The sequence below is a fragment of the Eulemur rufifrons genome, chromosome 5, assembly GCF_041146395.1.
Source record: "Eulemur rufifrons isolate Redbay chromosome 5, OSU_ERuf_1, whole genome shotgun sequence".
Lineage (NCBI taxonomy): Eukaryota > Metazoa > Chordata > Mammalia > Primates > Lemuridae > Eulemur > Eulemur rufifrons.
Window position 1 is genome coordinate 17733465 of NC_090987.1, and position 20351 is coordinate 17753815.

Genomic DNA, 20351 nt, shown 5'->3' on the forward strand with positions numbered 1-20351 from the left:
AGCACTAAACAGTGCTGAATCTAAAGACTAACTGAGGCATAGAGAAATTAAATTATGGACTGTTGACATCTGTGTCACAGCAAGAAAAAAAACAGCAGTTTTCACAACCTAATAACTGTCTTCCTCAAAATAACCAGTAGTTGCTTTTAATTTTTATGCTTTCTGAATACAAAGACCTTTTCTCTCATTGTGTACTCCTTACTTGTCTTTATTAAATTCTTTCCTCAGTGGAATATTAAACATTTTTCCAATTGGAAATGAAAGCGCACTGCAGGCTACCGTAGGGGTAGTCTCTTTGATTTCTTCCCAGGCATAAGACTTACAAATTAATTTAACTTCACAGAGCTACTTTGCTCTGTCTGCACCCTCAATTTCAAGCTAACCTACTGTTCACCTGCTGGCTCCTTACCCACCCCCCATCTACTTATATTTTAGGAAAATTAAGCAGGTGGCATGTGTCTTCAAATACCAGTAGGCACCATAATACGTGCCATGAGTTAAAAATTCCATGAAACTCCTTCTAACTTTGTGAACGATTTTTATTGAAAAATCAGCCTAATCCAAACTGATGTTAGGAATCAGAATTTATTTAATCAAAAAAAAAAAATGAAAAATTCCATTTGGCTGTAAGCCAAGGAGCTTTGGACATGGAAAAGGAATCCATTTCTCAGGAGCTATTATTCACCACGCTACAATTCTATTATTTTTCTTCCTATTTACACCAGTTTGGTACTAAAAATGACATTCCCTATCTGTAAATATACCTACATCTGTTCATATTTCCTCTTTCTTTCTCCACGTACACACACACATTGCTATTTGTAGTTAGAGTTTGGCAGACGAAAGGAGAGTATCTATTCTTATCACTGGCGTATGGCTATAGCCCTTCTGTCTCACAGGCAAATTTTGAGTCTATCAGCTTCATTTTTGTAGCAAGTCTGAAGGAAGTGTCTTTTTTTCATTTTTGATTTTTTTTTTTTAATATTGCAGCTGACAGTAGAATCCCAGAAAACAAATGTTGCCATTATGAGGTGTCAAAGTTAGTTTAGAGAATCCAAAATTGTTTGTAATTTATATGTATGCATAAAGCAATATTTAAAGCTTTCCAGAGAAGTAATGAATTTTTGACTCTGGCTCCTGTTTTTGATAATGAATATCAGAATATTTGGATTATTTCCTATATAGGCAATGTTGAATCAATAAAGGTATGCTCATAATTTATGACTAAATATCCTTTTTTATGCTCCAAAAATAAATCGATGTCAAACAAGACTAGAGAAGGAAGCAAGCTCTATAGATATTGTCACTATTTTTTGTGACTTTTGCTTCATAGGTTATAAGTTTGGCTTTCACACACCCTTGGAGAAGTCTTCTTGTTTATATGGGGGTCACAAAAGATTGCCTAACCCTTCAGTCTACCCATCCAGGGCTGCAAAATGTCATATTTCAAGTAAATGCAAAATCAATCCCATGTTGGACATAAGAGACATAATGACAAGGTCTCTCCTTTCCAAAAAATATTCATGCCTCTCTGTGTAAGACAGTCCCAAGTCTATCAGTTTTGTCTTTGACTTTATGGAAAAGAGTAATCTTTCAGGGAATGGCAGCTAGGAGTAGATTATAATGTTATATATTAATATATATCTAAAATAATATAATATGTAACATAATACCTAACATAACTCAAGGTCAAGGATAAAAATAGAAAAAAAAATTTGTGAATGTGGTGAGAAAGAAATCATCGGTCTCTTCAGAATAAGCAACATGGCAAGAAAAATGTTATGGGTTTCCCTATATTTTGATTTTCATCTTGAAACCCTGAGCTTTGTTGATGTCCCCCATAATAGCACTTTTTTATGTCAGACTATCCATTGCTCAAAAACATTCAAGGACTCCCAACCATCAATAATGTTAGTAGAATGGAGTATAAATTCCTGGACATGGGATTCCAAACTCTCCATCCAGTGAGCTCAACTTCTCATTTCAGATTTATCACCTACTGCAATCATTCTACAAACAATTCTCCTCTTAGAAAAGTAATTATCTATAAAGACTCCAAATTGTCCACCTAGAATTGATTTATTCTTTGTCTGCATTCATTTCAAACTAGTTATATTTACCTGAATTTACCCTTCCCTGCCTTAAGTCACATGGCTATGTGAATTAACTACCTAACTTGATAATAACTTTAAAAAGCAAAGAATGTATCTCTTTGTTATCCCCTGTAGGTCATTATCCTGTAGAAATTACAAAAATAGATTGTAGTAGCATTTATTTTGAAATACAAGTAACATTTAGTAAAACTAAAATGTTTAATGCATCATGGAGTTAGTAATGAATTCTTAGTGATGAATAAAAGTCTCAAACTATTGATTTCAAAACTAAAAACAGAATTTTTCCTTTTAAACTAAATGAATTTTGAGATGGTTTCTGTTATTTCAACAAAAGTAACAATTATAGCGAAAAATCATCCAAAATATGCTTTAGACTGATTTCTTTCATTAAAAGCCAATGCCTCTAATTATATAGATATTTAGTTCGGGTCTATACAGGGCCCAGAGTCATCAAATTATAGTTAATGAATGAACAACAGATTGAATTGCCAATTGATCAATTCAATTAGGCCATTAAGAAAACTAAAATAAGAATACCAAGTGCGTGGGCTAGTTATTTTCGTCAACCTAGGACCCCAAGTAGATTTATAATTCTGCACTTCAGTCTCCTGCTTGGCACTCAGATGTGATGAGACATGGATGAAGTAAACCTGACAACCACAATTCCCCTTCAATCCATCATATATTCTCCATCACATCTGATATGACATTTTAAAACATCTCACCTCTTACTTCGTGTTTGTTATTGATATTTCAAAAAAAAAAAATCCTTTGTAACAGTTTACTAGCTCACTCTGTTGACAATGTATAACTTCTGAAAAGTAAAAATTCAATTTATCTTAAAATATTAATCAACAGTTACTAGTTACAATTACTTACTAATTTTCCTACCTAGGAATGAAACAATAATTCTTTTAATCTGGAAAGATAAAATGTTACAGAGAAGTCTCTTTTAAAAATCTATAATTTATTTTAAACACAATAACGCCACTTTTCCACTGCCAGTGTCAGGGCAAAGTGCCACTAACTGGCTTTTGTCGGGGCTTGGATTTCACGTCCTCCCTCGTAAACCGCATCTGATCTGTCTCCAAGACCTGTTCTCAATATCTCCCCAACCATCTTCATTTCTGAGTGCTTTCTGATACAGCCTTAGCAACAGCTTTTAGTTAATTCTCTCCAGGATTAATGCCGAGGTATTCCACCTCGTCTTCCTACCCAGGTTACCTCTCTTCCTTCCAGCTTGTCCCCCTCTGTCATTTCCTGTGCCCTATGAGCCGAAGAGAATATGCTGTTCCCCTGAAAAGCATTTGATCTCTCTATATTCTTTGCTCACACTTCTCTTTGCCTCCCTACTACTTGTTCTTCAAGATTGGTGCATTGGTATTTCTCTTTTATGCAGGGCAATAGTACTCTGTTTTCTTATTTCACAGTACAACCTAGTTGCTTTATCTATTTCCTCCACTGGACTATAAGCTGTTTTAGGGCATAGACTTCTGACATTTCATTCCTGGCAACCAGTAAGATGAGAGGTATATGATTCATTCAGAAGTTCATTGAATAAATATTTATTTAATGATAAACTGAAAATGCTGAAAGGCAGTACTCTCTAACTACTGTTTGCTAAAAATATAAATTTTATATATCTGCTACTTGGTGATATTATGTACCTGATATATAAAAGGGATGATCTGAAATATGTTTTACATAGAATTGAGTAAGTACTAAATTAAACGTTACTTAGAACTTGATAACTTGCTATAAACACATACATAGAAATTCAAACACTCTCTGGATGAATTGTGATATACCCAAGTGCTGGAAAAAGTTGCAAAACTTCACATTAGCATTTATGTTTCAAACTAAAGCAAGAAATAATTTTATCAGTCAACATGGTACTTTAGTGACTATGGAAATATATTTATCTTTAAGAGTTCTAACCACTCTGATACAACTTTTAATGTTCCTAAGTCATGTTAGTGATATGATGGGTTTCCATTTTAATTAACTCTATCTTTCCCAATTAATAAGAGTTAGGATAGAGAATAGGTAATATATGTATTTAATTTATGAATGCCTCAAAGTGGTACTTACAGAAAGTAGAAATTAATTCAGAAAGGATTAGCATGATTTTAAAAATGAGAGAATGGTAAGTGGTAACTAACAGAAGTTAGGATTTACTATTCATTTATTCCTTTATTCTCTCACTCAATCTTGTATTTATTGTGGATCTGGGTATTTGACCCATAAACCAACTTATAAACTTTAAGTCAAATGGGTCCCAACACATCTTCCCTTCAGCAGGTCCTTCATGCGGTCAATAGAATATGCGACAGGTTTAATCAAGTATGACAATAACCTGTATGTGTGTGTATTATCTCAGCTCATCATTCCTTTATGAAGTTTATATTTGAATTCATGGAACTCAGGTAAAAGTCCTCAATAGATGTAATGTCTTTGTAAAAAAAAAAAAAAAAAAAAAAAATAGTTTCCATTCAAGTAAGAAATGCTCACACACTTCCATGGTACAACATATTCTCAATTTTAGCCAATTAACAATATGAAATTTGATTTTAGATAAATCTCCATGGATTACAATGCACATGTTTTATAAGGTGAACAAATAAAGATAAATGGGAACTTGATGATTATGTCTCTATGCCTTTCAAGATGCTCCATTTCAGATTTAATACTTGATTAGTCCAGCTTGATTCCTTAATACCACTGGAAAAGACATCTCTCTGTCATATGAAGATAATCAAACATATTCTTGCCAACTTTCTATGTGGCGTACCTTGGCTTCCTATATGATACACTCAATAGATGCATTATTAATGATATGTGAATATAAATATTTAAAATTCGTGTGTATGTAATGGATGCCTAAATAAATGTATGTATGTGTTCAGAGCAAATGCTACCTTTGCATCTGTCACTTCCTGGTGAGTGAAATGTATCACAGTGTTGCCGGTGGTCACTGACACATTTAAGTCAGTATCCCTGTGACTAATGGAGGAGAGAATACACAAAAGAGTTAGGGATTTTAGAGGTGTCCTTATTAAAGCACCTGGAAACTCCATCAAATTGCCAGTTTGCTTTTAGAATGAGTTAGGAATGTTACTGTCTGCAGAGCTGAAGTACTTGTGGTAACTACTCACAGTAAGGGTGCAGAGACAGGAGCCAACCAGGCTTTGATAAGCATCCGGTCCCAATTACTCACAAGAGAGTCTAAGTAAGCCTTACAAGTGAGACTAAATGAGAAAGTAGATATTACATAGATATCCAATAGTAGTGGTTATTAGAAGAAAAGAGATTTTAGGGAACACCCATCCGATCCAATTTCTGCTTAGGAGAAGACAGTGAAATCAGAGTCTTAGAGATTTGCCAACGAGAAAGAAAAAGAGATGAAGAGAAACAACTTTCCTTATCATAATATTAATCATAATACAAATTATAGTAAGCATTTATTGTAATTACCTGTATGTCTGCATATACCCAGAGCTCAAGCAACCCTCCTGCCTCAGCCTCCTGAATAACTGGGCCTACTGTCGTGTGCCACCATGCCCAGCTATTCTTTTATTTTTTTTATTTTTTTGTAGAGATAGGGTCTCACTGTGTTGCCCAGGCTGCTCTTCAACTCCTGGTTTAAGCAATCCTCCTGCCTGAGCCTCACGAGTCACTGGGATTACAGGCAGGTGCCACTACACCTGGCTGGGAAAATTCTTAACTTTACTAATCCTTTGTTCTTTAAAAATGGGGATAATAACAACTACCTCTTAGACTGTTATTAGAAGAAAATGAAATAATGCATAAGAAATACTCCATAATGAGCCTTGCACAAAGCAGCACTCATTAAATATTAAGAATGAATAAATCAGTACAAATTTAAGGTGACATAACTCTTTATCCAGAAACTTCAATGGCAAGACATGGAAAAATAGGAACAGCTTTGGCACACCCTCATCTAATGCCTAGCAAAAAAGGGAGAAATAATAGAAAACAAAACCCAATGAACAATACAGAACTTACTACAATCACAAATATTTGTTAAAGAAAAAAATAATGTTCAAATTATCCCAGAAAATATCATTGTGAAGAAAATAAAGAGGACTGCAATACCTGATAAAATCCTGACTTCTGCTTCATTTCCTATTCTTGAGCTGGCAGGATTCCTAGCCAAGCAGCGATAAATTCCCATGTCCCCCAGTTGAAGTCGGCTGATCTGCAATGCTCCGGAGGGCAAGACCACCACTCGGGAGTCGCCGGGGGTGGGACTCAAGTCTTGTTGGTTTTTCTGCCAGTGTATTGTTGGCATGGGCTCCCCAATGACTTCGCACTTGAGTAGCACTGTGTCTCCCATGAAGGCTGTGACAGAGTCTGTCTGGGAAAGGAACCTCAGTGGTCCTAGGGGAAAAAACAAAGGAGGAAGGATAGGTAAGTCTTTCAGATGAAGTGTAATAGTTTCCAATAAAAATAATCACACCTTGTATTCTTTATAGAAATTACATTCTACAGGCTATATTTCTCCAATCTTTTCTTACTTGCTCATTCCTCTTTATCACATTGTCTGGTGCTACAGTAGGTTCTGTGGCTAAAAATGATGAAGATCTCGACACTAATCTCTAGAAGCTTGCTGCTTTGTTAGTATTGGTTAATAAAACTACTGGAAAAACAGAGGAGAGAGGATCATCCTAATAGTACAGATGAGGAAATTGAGGCTCAGAGAAGTGAAATTCCACACTCAAGGTCACACAGTTTTTCTGTAGCAATCCTGCTAATGGGAACTCGTTCTTCTGGATCCTCGTCCTATGGACAGAATTCCTGTTACCCAACTTTGGGCAAAGAATTATGAAGTCATGGAAATTCATGAGGGACTAGTCATATGGCATAACCTAAATCAGTTTCAAGAAGGATGGGTGACATTAACTGCCAATTATAGTAACAAAGAACAATCTTTTATGGGTAAGTATGTGTTCATCAGCATTTGGCAGGTATGGTTGTGGCGTAGTGAACAAGTCCTAAAGTTGGCATTAGAATAGTTTGTGTTCGTAGTCTGGTTGAGCCACCTACTATGTATGAGTCCTTTGATAACTTGTTTTATTTCTTTGGGCCATAAAATATAATAATAGCTAATTCACATGGCCACTATGATGTTCATATGAACTAACTTGAAAATGACATATTCTTATGAATGATTAAGTAAACACAGGGAAAAAAACAAAAAAACATAAGCTGGCCATTACTAAGTGTAACCCTCATGAGAGAGAAGCCTCCTCTACCATGATATTGTACATGAGAGAGGTAGAAGATATTTTGATTCTGCTCTCTTGAACCCTCTTTTACAAAAAAGTGGGTAATTGTGATCCTGATCCTTTGACCATGGAAACCATTTGTTTTGTTTTTTAAATGACTTCAAGGAAATATTTGTATGAATTATGCCATCATTGATTGGTCGTTGACAGTTTTATTTTCTAGAGCTAATTCAACTAAATAATTTTAATTCTTTATTCATATGCTCTATTCATCACATTTACATTCTGATATTTCTATTTTCATTTTAATCATACTGGAATTATTGTATGTACATTTTACAGTAAAATCTGACTCATTCATCAGTTTGGGGTTCATGTCAAGTTGTACTAATCATATTTTATGTGACTAAGATTTTATTTTATAGAATTATTTTAATTAAGTCAACATTTCCCAGGTCCAGGGTTAAATTTTGTCAAGAAGTTTTGATTTTTCCGTTAATATTTAGAGCCAGTAACAAATTCTACTGAGCTCAGTTTTAACCACTGTTAGTTTTAATTTGGTCCTATTAATTCTCATAATCCTAATTTCCCCTATAATTTAGTATCAGATTTTGCTGGGACAAAGGGCAAAGGCAAAATGGCCTGGGTCAAACATCATAATTTAATATGAGACACAATAAGAAATGCTACACAGAAGTCTCCTTCCCTAAGTGAAGGTAGAATTTCATGTGTCTTTCAGAGATTAGAGTTTTTGAGCCACAAAAGAATTGAATCCACAATTCAATTATACATAGGTATAAGCTGCTAAAGGATACCACTTATAGCTACCCCCACATAAATAGACCTCCAATCCTAGAGATGCAATATTAAATTTGTTCTTTGGTAAGAGTGATTAATGCTAGACCATGTGGAAACATTAATATTGATGCAAACATTAATTTAATCAATTGAAATTTATCCCATACATATAAATACTAAAATTACTCATCTGATTCCTAAGCTAAGGCTTTGGAATCTTGATCTATAAACTACCCAGGTCAACACTATAAAGGTATCTATAGGGGGCGCCAGCCACTTGCCTAATTCCATTATTCTCCTTTAGTTATCAGAAGAACTCATCTATAACTGCACTGGATCTACCAGTGGGTGAAGAACAAAAGCAATCAGTTAACTTGTGCCCTGGCTCATCTCTCCGAGTCCAAGTTCCAGGCTGTTTGTAGTGTATAACTTTGAGTCTATTCAAAACAAGAAGAAGTACATCAATCTACTACTGACTGGCTTGGGTATGGATTTAAAACATGTGCTTAAACAGAGAATGGTTTATATATACTATACAAAACAAATCTAAGAAGTAGTGCTAGATGTTGTGAAGCTTGTGTGGGGCAATGCGTTCAAACAAATTTCTTCCTCTTTTATTTAATAGTTTTCTTTTTGGTCTTCATCTCTAGCGTTTTATTTTGTACTTAAGGAAATACAGTCAGAAATAATTTTTCCATACACACAAGTTGTATATGTTATACATATAGATAAAATATGTTTGGTAAATTGATAAGACACATGAATACTTTTATATATTCAGATTTATAGTTCTGTGTTAAGTTATACTCGTTAGTTAAATTTAAAATATCTACTTGACATCTGAATGTACGTGATATTCAGAAATGCACTTGCAAGTAAGTTTTAGAACACAGAAAAAATATAAAAAGTAATTCAAATTGATACACAACAATTGGTTTCCTATGTAAACTTCATCTACCTGGAAGAATCATACGAGGCATGAGACTGCATATTAACATAATTAGGTTTAATGGAATTGGCTACTATTCTGCATGCTTATTCCATATGCACGCTTTGGTGATTTCAGATCTTACTAAACAGGGGTCAGAACTGCATCCTATTTAAAAGTTAACAAAGCAATGTTTGGAAATTTCAAATACTTGATTATTTGTCATAGTGGGAAATTATACACGATTTGTAGCCTTTTCTTTTTGTCTGTAAAAAGGAAATGGTACACATCAAAAAAGCAGTTCTAAGTTTACAAGGCTCTATATGGCTTGAATTAATGCTCCCAATATTGTGGTAAATTTTAGCACTAACATCTCATCGTGGTGTAACAAACCAGCAACAGTGTTAAAAGAAGTTGTTATAGGCTATCAACTTAGCACTATATTTTTTGAGACATGCATATGACCATATAGTAATGAACATCAAACTCACTATAACTCATAAGTCTGAAATATTGTATTTTCAGAAGAGTCATTTAATGCTCTAATGTAATACGAATGATTCCCAAGCTTCATTCATAGAGAGATACAGGTATAATTTTAACTAGATCCCTGTGCAAAATAGTTACCTGCTCAAAAAGAGCCTGTTCACGGAAAAATCCTGGTTCAGACTTGTTAGACCATAGCTGATCTACTACAATAGTAGCAGGAATGGTCTTATTACTTCTTTTTTCACTCAAATCCATTACAAACATGGCCAAAATATCAGTGCTCCTAAATCAATCGCTGAAGTTTTTGCTTCACTCAGGAAAACCTGAGGTTCCTCAAATTTTCTGGTATTGTAACAGCACTGGACCAATCTAGCTCAACTTTTATGTAACAAAGTTGTGATTTATTTTTCAGTTGTCGTGAACCCCAGGTTAAAGGGGGTAACATGAGCATGCCCAGATGGATCAAGGGCACAACCATAGGTAGAACCTAATTGCTCAGACTGGACTGAGGAGCAAGGACTGGATTAAGAAGTGGACACCACATAGCAGGATCCAAGATCCTATGTGATCAAGCAATAGTGTTACCACACGGCAGGATCCAGCAACAGCATCCCGGGCACCACGCCATCCCAGGATTCTATCAGACCACTTCTCATTACCCTCTGACTAGAAAACCAATCCAACCACTTTGTTCAACGACACATTGGTTTGGGAATCATCCCTAGTGTGATCCTGACTTGTGCCAACTAATAATATCCTCTTACTATAACCAGCTACCAACTTGGCTGTGTCTATTTACTGATACCTGCACCAAGGGAAAGAACCTCTCTATTTGGGAGGTAACAGTATTGTCTTAAACGAAAAATTCTGGCCAAAGGATTGTGTTTTTGGTTTTGGTTTTGTTTTAAAATACATACCCAGGCATCTATCACAATGTGCCTTCCAGGTTGAAGATGCTCAGGAAATTTCACCCCAAAATAAGAATTTTTTCCCTCTGCATTGAAAACAGGGATGATGCTGGATCTTTTCTGGATTACAGACTAGGGCAATGTTGCAGTCAAACCCTAGTGTTTGACTCCACAGCGTCAAACATTCTTGCACTCTTAGATGATGCTGACACTAACCCTCATGATGTCAACAACTGTCAAATCACCAAATGTTAGGGAAGGTTCATAAGCCAGGTCTGTGCAACTTGGGCTAGTTCACTTGCTCCCATTGTTAAGTTGCCAAACACTAAAGATTGTATATGGACAGAGCAAATGTCTGGACTGACTTGGTTAAGTGACAAAACTCAGCCCTGTAACTTCCAGAACAAGATCAAAGGCCTTTAATGTGAAATATTTTATAAGCTGTTCTATTCCCATAGACTGGCAGGAACACATGGACACTGGTGTTGTCGAATTGCCAGTGAGGAAGAAGAGGCACAGCAAACTCCAGACTGAGAGGTCACAGGTTCCAACCTGAACCTACCTCTAAATAACACTGGTCTTTTTATTGTGTTTGGTGATAAAGTATACCAGTGGTTCCCACTGAGCTGGTCAGGACACTATGAACCTGATTATCTGACACTCTGTTACCAGGTAACCAGGTATTCCACTTTAAATGCCAGCCAAATTACAAACTTAGGCTCTTTTGTTCATAAAGTGGTAGCAAGCAAACATACTAAGATGTGATATTATTAAAAACCCACTTGCATATCACAATTCTAAGTTATTTTTGGTGCTCAGGGCTCTGCTTGACATTTGGAACTCTTAAGACTGAAAAGACGGTTTTGAGTCACTCCATGGTCATAGCACCATACATGCATCAGAAGCACTTCAGTTAGAAGTCAACAGCCTAGTCTCTGTTGTATCTGAAAACTGCCGGGTCCTGGATGCCCCGACAGCCCAAAAAGGAAGAGCTTGCGTGATTATTGGTGAAAATCCTTGCCACTCAGGTAAGTAGAGACTGTGACCTACACTTCTTAAAAGATAAGATACTTATGTTCCATCTCTATTTCCAAGAATGGGAGACTGGTTTAATACGATGTGGGAAGAAATGTGCTTAGATCTGTTCTTTTCTACTTACTTATTCTCATTCTATGTTCTTGTCCCCTTTTTTCACTCACATCTCTTGTTACTGGACTATTAACCTGATCTCTCTCTCTCCACAGTCACCAACTCAACTCAACTTTTAAGGTGTGAAACTTCTAGGGAAATTCTAGACGGGGGAAATGAAGGAGGTCAAGTTACTTCACTCCAAGGAAGTATACTAAAGGCATTTCTCCCATATGTTGATACTCTCCACTCCTGAACTCCCAAGTAGCAGAGCAGAACTGAACAAATTTGGTTGTGTTTAGTAAGTTCATTCTGCCCCAAATTGAATTGCTCCAAACTTCAGCCGGAAGTACTGCATTATTAAAAATAGCCACACAAGCTATTTTGATAATACACTTGATCTTAGCCAAAAGGCCAAGAAGCAATTCACACAAACTATTTTGGGTGCTTTTGGAGGGCTTTCATTGTTAGCCTTTGGGAAAGGTCATTTTCAAGAATGAATCCTAGTGAAAGTTCCTACCTTCACACCTAGCCTGGCCCAGGAGGCCAAGGCAGCTTTAAATCTAGGAACACCTGGACTTGGAAGTGTCCCCACCAGCCAACTTGCAGATTTATACATTATCTGTACCTCCACGCCTTAACAAAGATCAGAACCTACTAGTGACGAACTACGAAAAGGAAAAAAAGATTTTAACTACAGAAAAGTTAGATACATAGGGGAGCTCTGCTTAATCCCATCTTAGAAATGATAAAGACACTTTTAATTCAAATTTGGTAAGTGACTAACACACAGTAAAAGTGTCTGGGCTTTAGTATCAGAAATGGTATTTGTATCAACAATCCTAATTATAGTTGTAGAGCAAGCACTAAGTGCTGTTAGCAAGAGATATATAGGCATTACGAGAGTATCATGGACAAATGGGTCTCACCCTGTTTATTTTGATTCCTGTAAAATATCCTTAAATTATTCTGTAATACTAATTTTAACACTAAAAGGATTAAGTGACTATTTACATATGTTACTTTGTTAAATGTTGCTCAAGGCCCATTAAACATCTATAACCTAAATTGTTTTCTAGAATATTTACTAACTATCCATGCAAGGAAGAGTAAGGTTTTCCTCTTTATAGTTGTTCAGTCGCACAGTGCTCGAATACCTGGGATTTAATAGTACCGGTGCAGTCTGAGACTTCTTATTTCCTCACAGTGCCCTCCCCAAGCCCAGACAGAACCAGCTGTCCCTACAGGTCTCCTTTGCAATATTTATTTCAATTGTAATTAACTGTGGAGTTTATTTAATTGCCATCTTCCTGGCTAACCTGCAAGTTCCCCAAAACGACGGCCTATGTCCGTTTTATTCTCTACTATAAGCACTTAGCATGGTGCATGGCAAATACTTGACCATCAAATATTTGTTGAATGAAAACATATATATTATTGTTAAGACAGTCAGTTTAGGCAACTAGCCCAGGCCCTAAACATTGGGAAGTCTCGGAAGGACAGAAATTACAATAAAGGCATAAAGAGTTAGAGGGAGAAAGCAGTGATTTCTTCAAGGAAAGTGAAAAAGAGCTGAGGTTAATAAACATAAGTCAACCAACAGAGCCTTTCATTTGAAAAGAGACCGAGGGTTGGGGCAGAGAGAGGCTCTGCACCGATGAAAATTTTATCTAAGCCCCGTAAGTTTGAATTGTGCATCAGTGGATACTTTGAGTGGGATTTCCACATCCTCCCCTCACATCAGTGTCCCCAGGAACAAAGTTATCAGAGGTGTCAGGGTGGGCCCCCACCCAGCGAGGACGGTCAGGGTAATGGCTGCAGGCATCATTCTATCAGGACAATACAAATTTCCTCAGATGCTAGGCACAACCAAAATATTTGCTGTCACCAGCTAGTAGAAATGTTAATAGCAAAAGGAGCAAACATTTTTCATTTGGGCTTTTTCTTTGTGATGTTTAAAAAAAAAAAAAAAAATGAGGTAAAAAATCACCATGGTAATGAATGGAGAGCTGCTAAATCTGTAGGGACATCAAAAGCATTAGGCTCTCAGAATTAAAATAAGGAGAACAATAGTCCCTCCCTGCCATTCCACCCAAGCATACACATACCACATAGACTAAATCTTTCCATCAGATCCAGACAGTCTGAAAGTTACAGTATCTTAGACATGCACCCCCATTCATTTCACTTTAGACGACTCTAGTTTTTAAGCAAAAGTGGAAATAAAGCATGTCTCAGTCCAGGTTTATGCCAAGACTCCGGTCCTCTAGGGAGGCCTCTCCTTCACCCCCACACCCCCAGAATGGGCCTGTTCCTTCTTTTAAATTCTAATCTGAAAATGGCACATTCTTCTGATTTGCCCCTTGGCCTTGTTGGCAGACTATCAGGATCCACATCTTCTCCTATGGAAGGTCTAATTATTAAGTAATTAAAGTTCATTTAATAAAAAGAGACTTATCAATTGGGGGACAGACCTTCGGGCTGGAAACATGCCTTGCTTTTAAATATTCAGCAACGTGGTAATACTCTGCAACCGCCAGAGGAGAGCTGCTGGAAATGCTTTGTTTGCGCCAAATTAAAGCCTGAAGGTCACATCCCTTCAAAGTCAGACCTCGTGTGCCCCTTTTTAATTCTCAAATTAGCCAAAGGGCAGAGAATAGAGGCAATCCAAAGAGAAGTTCTCCAGATTTAGCCTTTTGCAAAAAGCAGCCAGAAAACCAAGAAAGGATATTCATGGAATTTGTCAGAAGCTCATTTCTGCCTGTATGCCCCATGTCTCCCCGTGCAAAAACATACACTCCTACGAGATTGGCTGAAGAGCAATTGCTGGATTGTGGACACTGCAAAGCAAGCCCAGGATGTGATCTTATAAGAAACAACCATGTAGCCAATGAACTGAACCTCAGAAGGATGTAATAGGAGAATTGCAAAAGGGAAAGGAAAACAGTATAGGCAAATCACACAGTTTTCCCAGCTCTGCAAATTTAGCAGCACACAGTGAACTCATCTCCTAAGCCAAAACACAAGAAGAAATGCCATCAAGTAAGTCTTTCTCAGAATCATCTTTGGGTTTTGTCCAACAAAACATACTGTGAAGGGGCTGGTGCTGTCCCAGATTCTTGAAATAACAAAAGACTGACTGTATAGGAGACCCAGGACCAGATGGTCCTTTTGTGACTCCTATATTCCCAATGACTAAGAGGCAGTTTGAAGGCTGGTCTATCACAATCAGACCTAGTAGCCTTGCTAGAATCTTAGATGGCCTTCAAATCCATGGTGTGACTCAGGATTCTCCCAAATCACCCTCCTTAGTACCATCCTCAGGACCTCTGCTAGCCTGTATCTTGCCATTGTAAGAATTAGAAAAGGGTGCCGTCTCTGAGGGGATGAGTTTTATAAAAGCAATGCACAGGATCAGACAGTGCATCCAGAGATGGATTTCAGGCCCCACCCAGCTTTCCCCTGCAGGTGGTTATCAGACATGAGCTACACCCATGAACTACCAGCCTGGCTCCTCTTGACTTCATTATCAGAGTCGGAAAAGTAAGAGTCGGCTCGGCCCACCCAAGTCTTTCATTAACTTCAGGGTCAATAGAAGCAGTTTGGGGAAGCACTGTTCTAGCTAGCATTTTAATAACTTTCTTCCATCCTAGCTATTGTATGAAATCTATTCTCAGCACAGGATTAAATAATGAAGAGCACTCTCCCACCTCTTCTTTAAACTCACATGGTATTATCTTCCTGGATATAGATCCTTCTTAAAATACAGTCAAAATATATTGAATATCAATGCCATTATCCTACATGAAAGTTAGAATGGAATCCTTACAGAAGGAACTACATAGTAGACCAGGTACAGTGGCAACTACCTTTCATCTTAGCTGTGTTATCTTTGATGATTGAAAAAGGTTTTACACCTGTGAGTATGCATTAAGCCAAATGCAAACTCAACCATGCAGATCAGTTAGGAAGCGTTTGTTTCTTTTACTTTACTATAAGATATTCTACAGGTATTCTTTAAAGAACAAACTTCTAGCATATAAAAATGTTCAATAATCAAAAATGGATAATAAACAAAAATGATATAGCACCTTAGCCTATCAATGTTGCAAACCTTTTAAGATGATAATTAACAGTATTTTAGAAAGTGTGAATTGATACCACAACCTTTGAAAAGTGATTTGGCAATGTGCATCAGAACAATTCAACCCAGTAATTTTACTTCTAGGAATCTACCCATAAATATGAGAAGAAAAAAAGTTAGATATATGAAATTATTCAATACATCATTATTTAAAATAGTAAAAAATAGAAAATGGGCCAACTGCACGATTGGTAATTGGCTAAGCAAATTTAAGTATATCTACCATTCATAACATTATATACAACCATAGAAAAAATCGTGTCAATAACATTTTTTAAAGTGAGGAAAAATTATTTTTCTAATTTTTTTCCGTATCCTTAAAAACATCAAAGCAAACTTTTCTAAGGATTCTAACATCCTATCCAGTGCATTATATTCAGTACAAATTGCAAATAACTCTTCATGAGCATATTGATTTCATGAAGAGATGTTTACCTCTACAGGCTTTGACAATAAGTTTATTTTCATTCTGTACTCTGCACATAAAATTCTTATTACAAAAACGTAAGATGGGTTTATAATCAATAGTAATGAATAATTTTACAGAATCCAGGCACAGGCTTTCCATCACGCTTAAATCTCACAATGCATGGCTAATGAATGGTCACAACACTCATGAAAGTTGATTATGAATGTGGCTGATATTTGTCAGGCCTACTTGAGAGTGTATCTAATTCAAGGCAGGTAAACAGCCACATAACAGAAAAGCCAACCCTTGAAGTTAGTATGATATTCTTTTTCATCGTGCCACTGTCGCCATCCCTTCTCCACTTTATCTAGGTTCTCTTGCCATGTCCCCTACCAGCACCAATTATTTTACCTAATGGCCAAGTCCAGACCATCCACCCATGCATTCATCCATTCAATCAGTCTGTGTTATGGCTAATTCTGTGTGTCTTCTTGACTGAGCCTCGGGTCAACCTAGCCATTCGACCACACACTGCTCTGGGGATGTCTATAAAGGAATTTCTGGATGAGATTAACATTGAAATCAGTAGACTGAGTAAAGAAGAATATCTTCCCCAATGTGGGTGGTCCTTATCCAATCCACTGAAGGCCTGAGAATAGAACAAAACATCAGTCTAAAAGAGAATTCTCTCTCTCTGCCTAACTATCTGACTATCTTTGAGCCGGGGCAACAGTCTTCTCCTGCCTTTTAACCTTGACTCAAACTGAAACTTACACCATTAGCTCTCCTGGTTCTGAGGCCTTCAGACTCTAACTGGAAGTGTACCATCAGGTCTCCCAGGTCTCCAGCTTGGCAACTGCAGATCCTGGGACTTCTTAGCCTCCATAACCACATGAGCCAATTCCTTATAATCACTCTCTGTCTCTCTCTGGCTCTGTCTTTTCTTTGTTTCTGTTTCTCTTTCTAGGTAGATTCTATATAACATATTATATATATTCTAATATATAATGTGACATATATGTATGTATGTATTATCTCATTGGCTCTGTATCTCTGGAGAACCCAGATTAATATAGTCAGTCAACATTTATTGAACATCTAATATGTGTCAGTATCATCCTAATTGCCTGAGAAATACAATCATGTGCAATACTAGTTTCTTTCCTCAAAGAGCTCATGCTGTAATAAGAAAGGCAAATATACAGAACAACGCAATGTGATAACAATGAAAGATACTGTGGGAACAAAGCCAGAATAATCCTTAGTGATGCTTGTTGGGAAGTCAATCTGAAAAGAGTTCCAGAAATGGTGGATTATGAGCATTATGAGCTGGGTCTTGAATAATAAATGGGAGTTCACCAGGTGCCCAAGATTTAAAAGGACAGTCTAGACAGAGAAACAACATGTGGAAAAACAATGAATCTAAAGACCACACATTTTTTGGAGATGGCAAATAACTCAGTAAATGATGGGAAGCAATGATGAGGTCTCTAAAATTGCTTTTTTTCCTACCGTATAGGAAAGGCTGGCATTTTTTTAAATTTTATTATAAAGCATACGTGTTTTGACTATAAAAGTAAAATGAGCTCCATAAGGGTGGAATCTATGACTCCTGTGTTTTGATATTATTCCTTAGAACACAGAGTAGCACATAATAAATAATGAGTAATCTCCATATTAATGAACAAAAAATTAGTAGCATGTTTCTGCTATATTTTGTTAATATGTTATATAACAAGTTATATTATAGTTATGTTAACATGCAATTACTATTCAGGAAATGATTCATTCTTCTGGATTTTGGAATTCCAGGAGAGGAGTGTAGAATTAACATCCAGAGTATTTTCTGAGTGAAACATTACAAAGACCCAATTACAGTGATGCCTATAGCAGAAAAACTTAGCTAGACATTACTATGAGTTTCAAAGGTCATTGAAACAAGAATCTCTTGGGTTATGATTGGTTCAAACTTTTAATGAGTATGTTAGCCAAATGATTAAATTATCTTCTACCTGACAATCTATTAACTCAAGTGTATATTTTTCTTCTTACCAGTAGCATTAATTGGGTACACATGAGGCACTATATAAATATTGTAATAAGTAATAGTAATATAAGATATTGCCTTTACATGGCTGTAAATGGCCTTGCTGAGATTCCGTGGCAATATTTTTTACTGTACACTTGTTTGGTAGGACCACACTTTTTTCAATATAAATTACTTTTTTTCCTGCCAAAAACATGTGCCTCAGTCCTATATTCACAATTTGTAGACAGAAGCAAAAGAAAGGAGAAACCTGAATGGAACAAGTTTTCAATAGAAGGAGGCCGCAGAGAGAGCAGTGTCTGCTCAAAGCCTTTATTTCAATACTGTATAATTCATTAAAGTTAATTTGGTAATAGCTAAGATTCACATCAAATATATCAAAAGGAGTCACTTTTTTTCTCTCATAATTTTAGTATCTTGTTCCTCCCCATAAAATCCATTTTGTAAGATGAGAAGCAAGAAATCCCAACAGAAATAATAATTTAGATTAAAGACTTCTGGTAAATCTATATAATTTTAATTTTAATTTGGAAGTACCTACTGGGGGAAAATTGGAGCTAATAAAATGCATTTCCATGCTGTGCCGTTGCACAATGTAATTGAAAAACCAAAACAGTTCTGCTTAACTGCGTAACTTGTGTGATTTTCAACCTTCTCTATAGAGACCTTGAGAAAGTCAAAACTTGTTTAAGAATTACTAAATGTTTGGTAGCTTGATTTAAACCAACCTGATATAATGAGCCATTCAAAGGAGGTTGGGGGGTGGAATCTGACTCCAATGTTCATCATTTGAAATGTGTCTCCAACTCACTCAGAGTCTACCACAAGAGCCTGAAATGATCACTTGTCCCAAAGATTTCTTGGTGTATTTACTCCCCAACAATCATTTAGCTATAGAAGATGTCAGGAAGCTGGAGAACAGTGTATTATCCTTCATGAAAATCTTTCAGTTGTGAGGTCATTCTCCTGTGTCCAATTGTATCGTATGATACCTGGACTAGGAGAAAGATGGAATAAGGGCACACCTGAGAAGCCAGAGATATACTTCTCCCCTGCTTCTAAGGGGGCCAGAAGCCAGCAGCAAGTGTGTGTATTAGGAAGTAAATCATTCCTTTAGAACAGTCTTAAGCCTCAAGTGTCAGAATACCTACATAGTTTTGATAGAATCAGCAACAATATTGCTTCCAAGCTTATATATCATCTTTCCTGATGCTACTATCTATGAACTTAAAAAGAAGTATTAAAGTATTAAGAAGCATTTATTAAAAAGAAGCATGGTTCAACAGACAGAACATGAGCTTTGAAGATCAGTGGGCAAAGAGCAAAAGATTAAACTGGAGCCGTAGGCAGGGTAGATAATTCAGATGCTGTATACTATGGTAGTAAGTTTGCATTTTATTTCAACTACATGGAGATGCTATTAAGAGATTTTTAAGCAAGGGAGTGACATGATCAGATTTACATATTTTGGAAAACATTCTGGTCGCTGTGTAGAGATTAGTTAGAGCGGGTAGTGGTGAATGCAAAAGAGGAAGCTGGAATCTCAGGTAGAAACTTAACAGTAGTCAACGTGAACGGAATTATGGCTCAGGCTAGTGAAGTGCCAGTGGGAATAGAAAAGAGGAGAGTCTGGATACATTTTAAGTTATAATCCACAGGACCTGTTGAAGACTGAGTGGGGTTGATGAGGGAAAGGATAGGTCAAGAATGAACCTTGGTTTTCAAATAAAATATTTAGGTTGCGACTTTGCTGACGTTTTGTAGGTAAAATGTGGCAGTATGGAAGGCAGCAAGAAAAAAAAAAAAAAAAGACACTTGAGCAAGAGATGAGGTGTTAAAAATTGAACAGGAGTAAGAGATGAAGTAAATTATTGGGCCATAATCTCTGAATCCCCAAAATGAAAAGATGAGAGAAGCTGACCCTCAAGGTTCCTCCCATTTATAAAATTATATAACTTTGCGATTCTATTAATATGTTTCAACAGCCTAATAAGCGGCCAGATCTTACATTCACCCACCAACGTTTAACAAAACTAATGTAATAGATACACCAGATACTATAAATCACTGGAAATAGTATAAACATTTCCCATGACTGCCCCCAGGGGAACTGCCAGTCTAGTAGAAAATGCAGAGC

General features: G+C 36.6%; 1 protein-coding gene across 1 annotated transcript in view; it reads right to left on the reverse strand.

Moving 5' to 3' along the window:
- The window catches only part of DCC (DCC netrin 1 receptor), a 1008052-nt gene that overhangs the window by 530526 nt on the left and 457175 nt on the right, over positions 1–20351 (reverse strand). The window contains exon 3 of the mRNA XM_069467986.1: positions 6231–6515. Coding sequence (XP_069324087.1) covers positions 6231–6515 — 285 coding nt within the window. The remainder of the gene's footprint in view (positions 1–6230; positions 6516–20351) is intronic.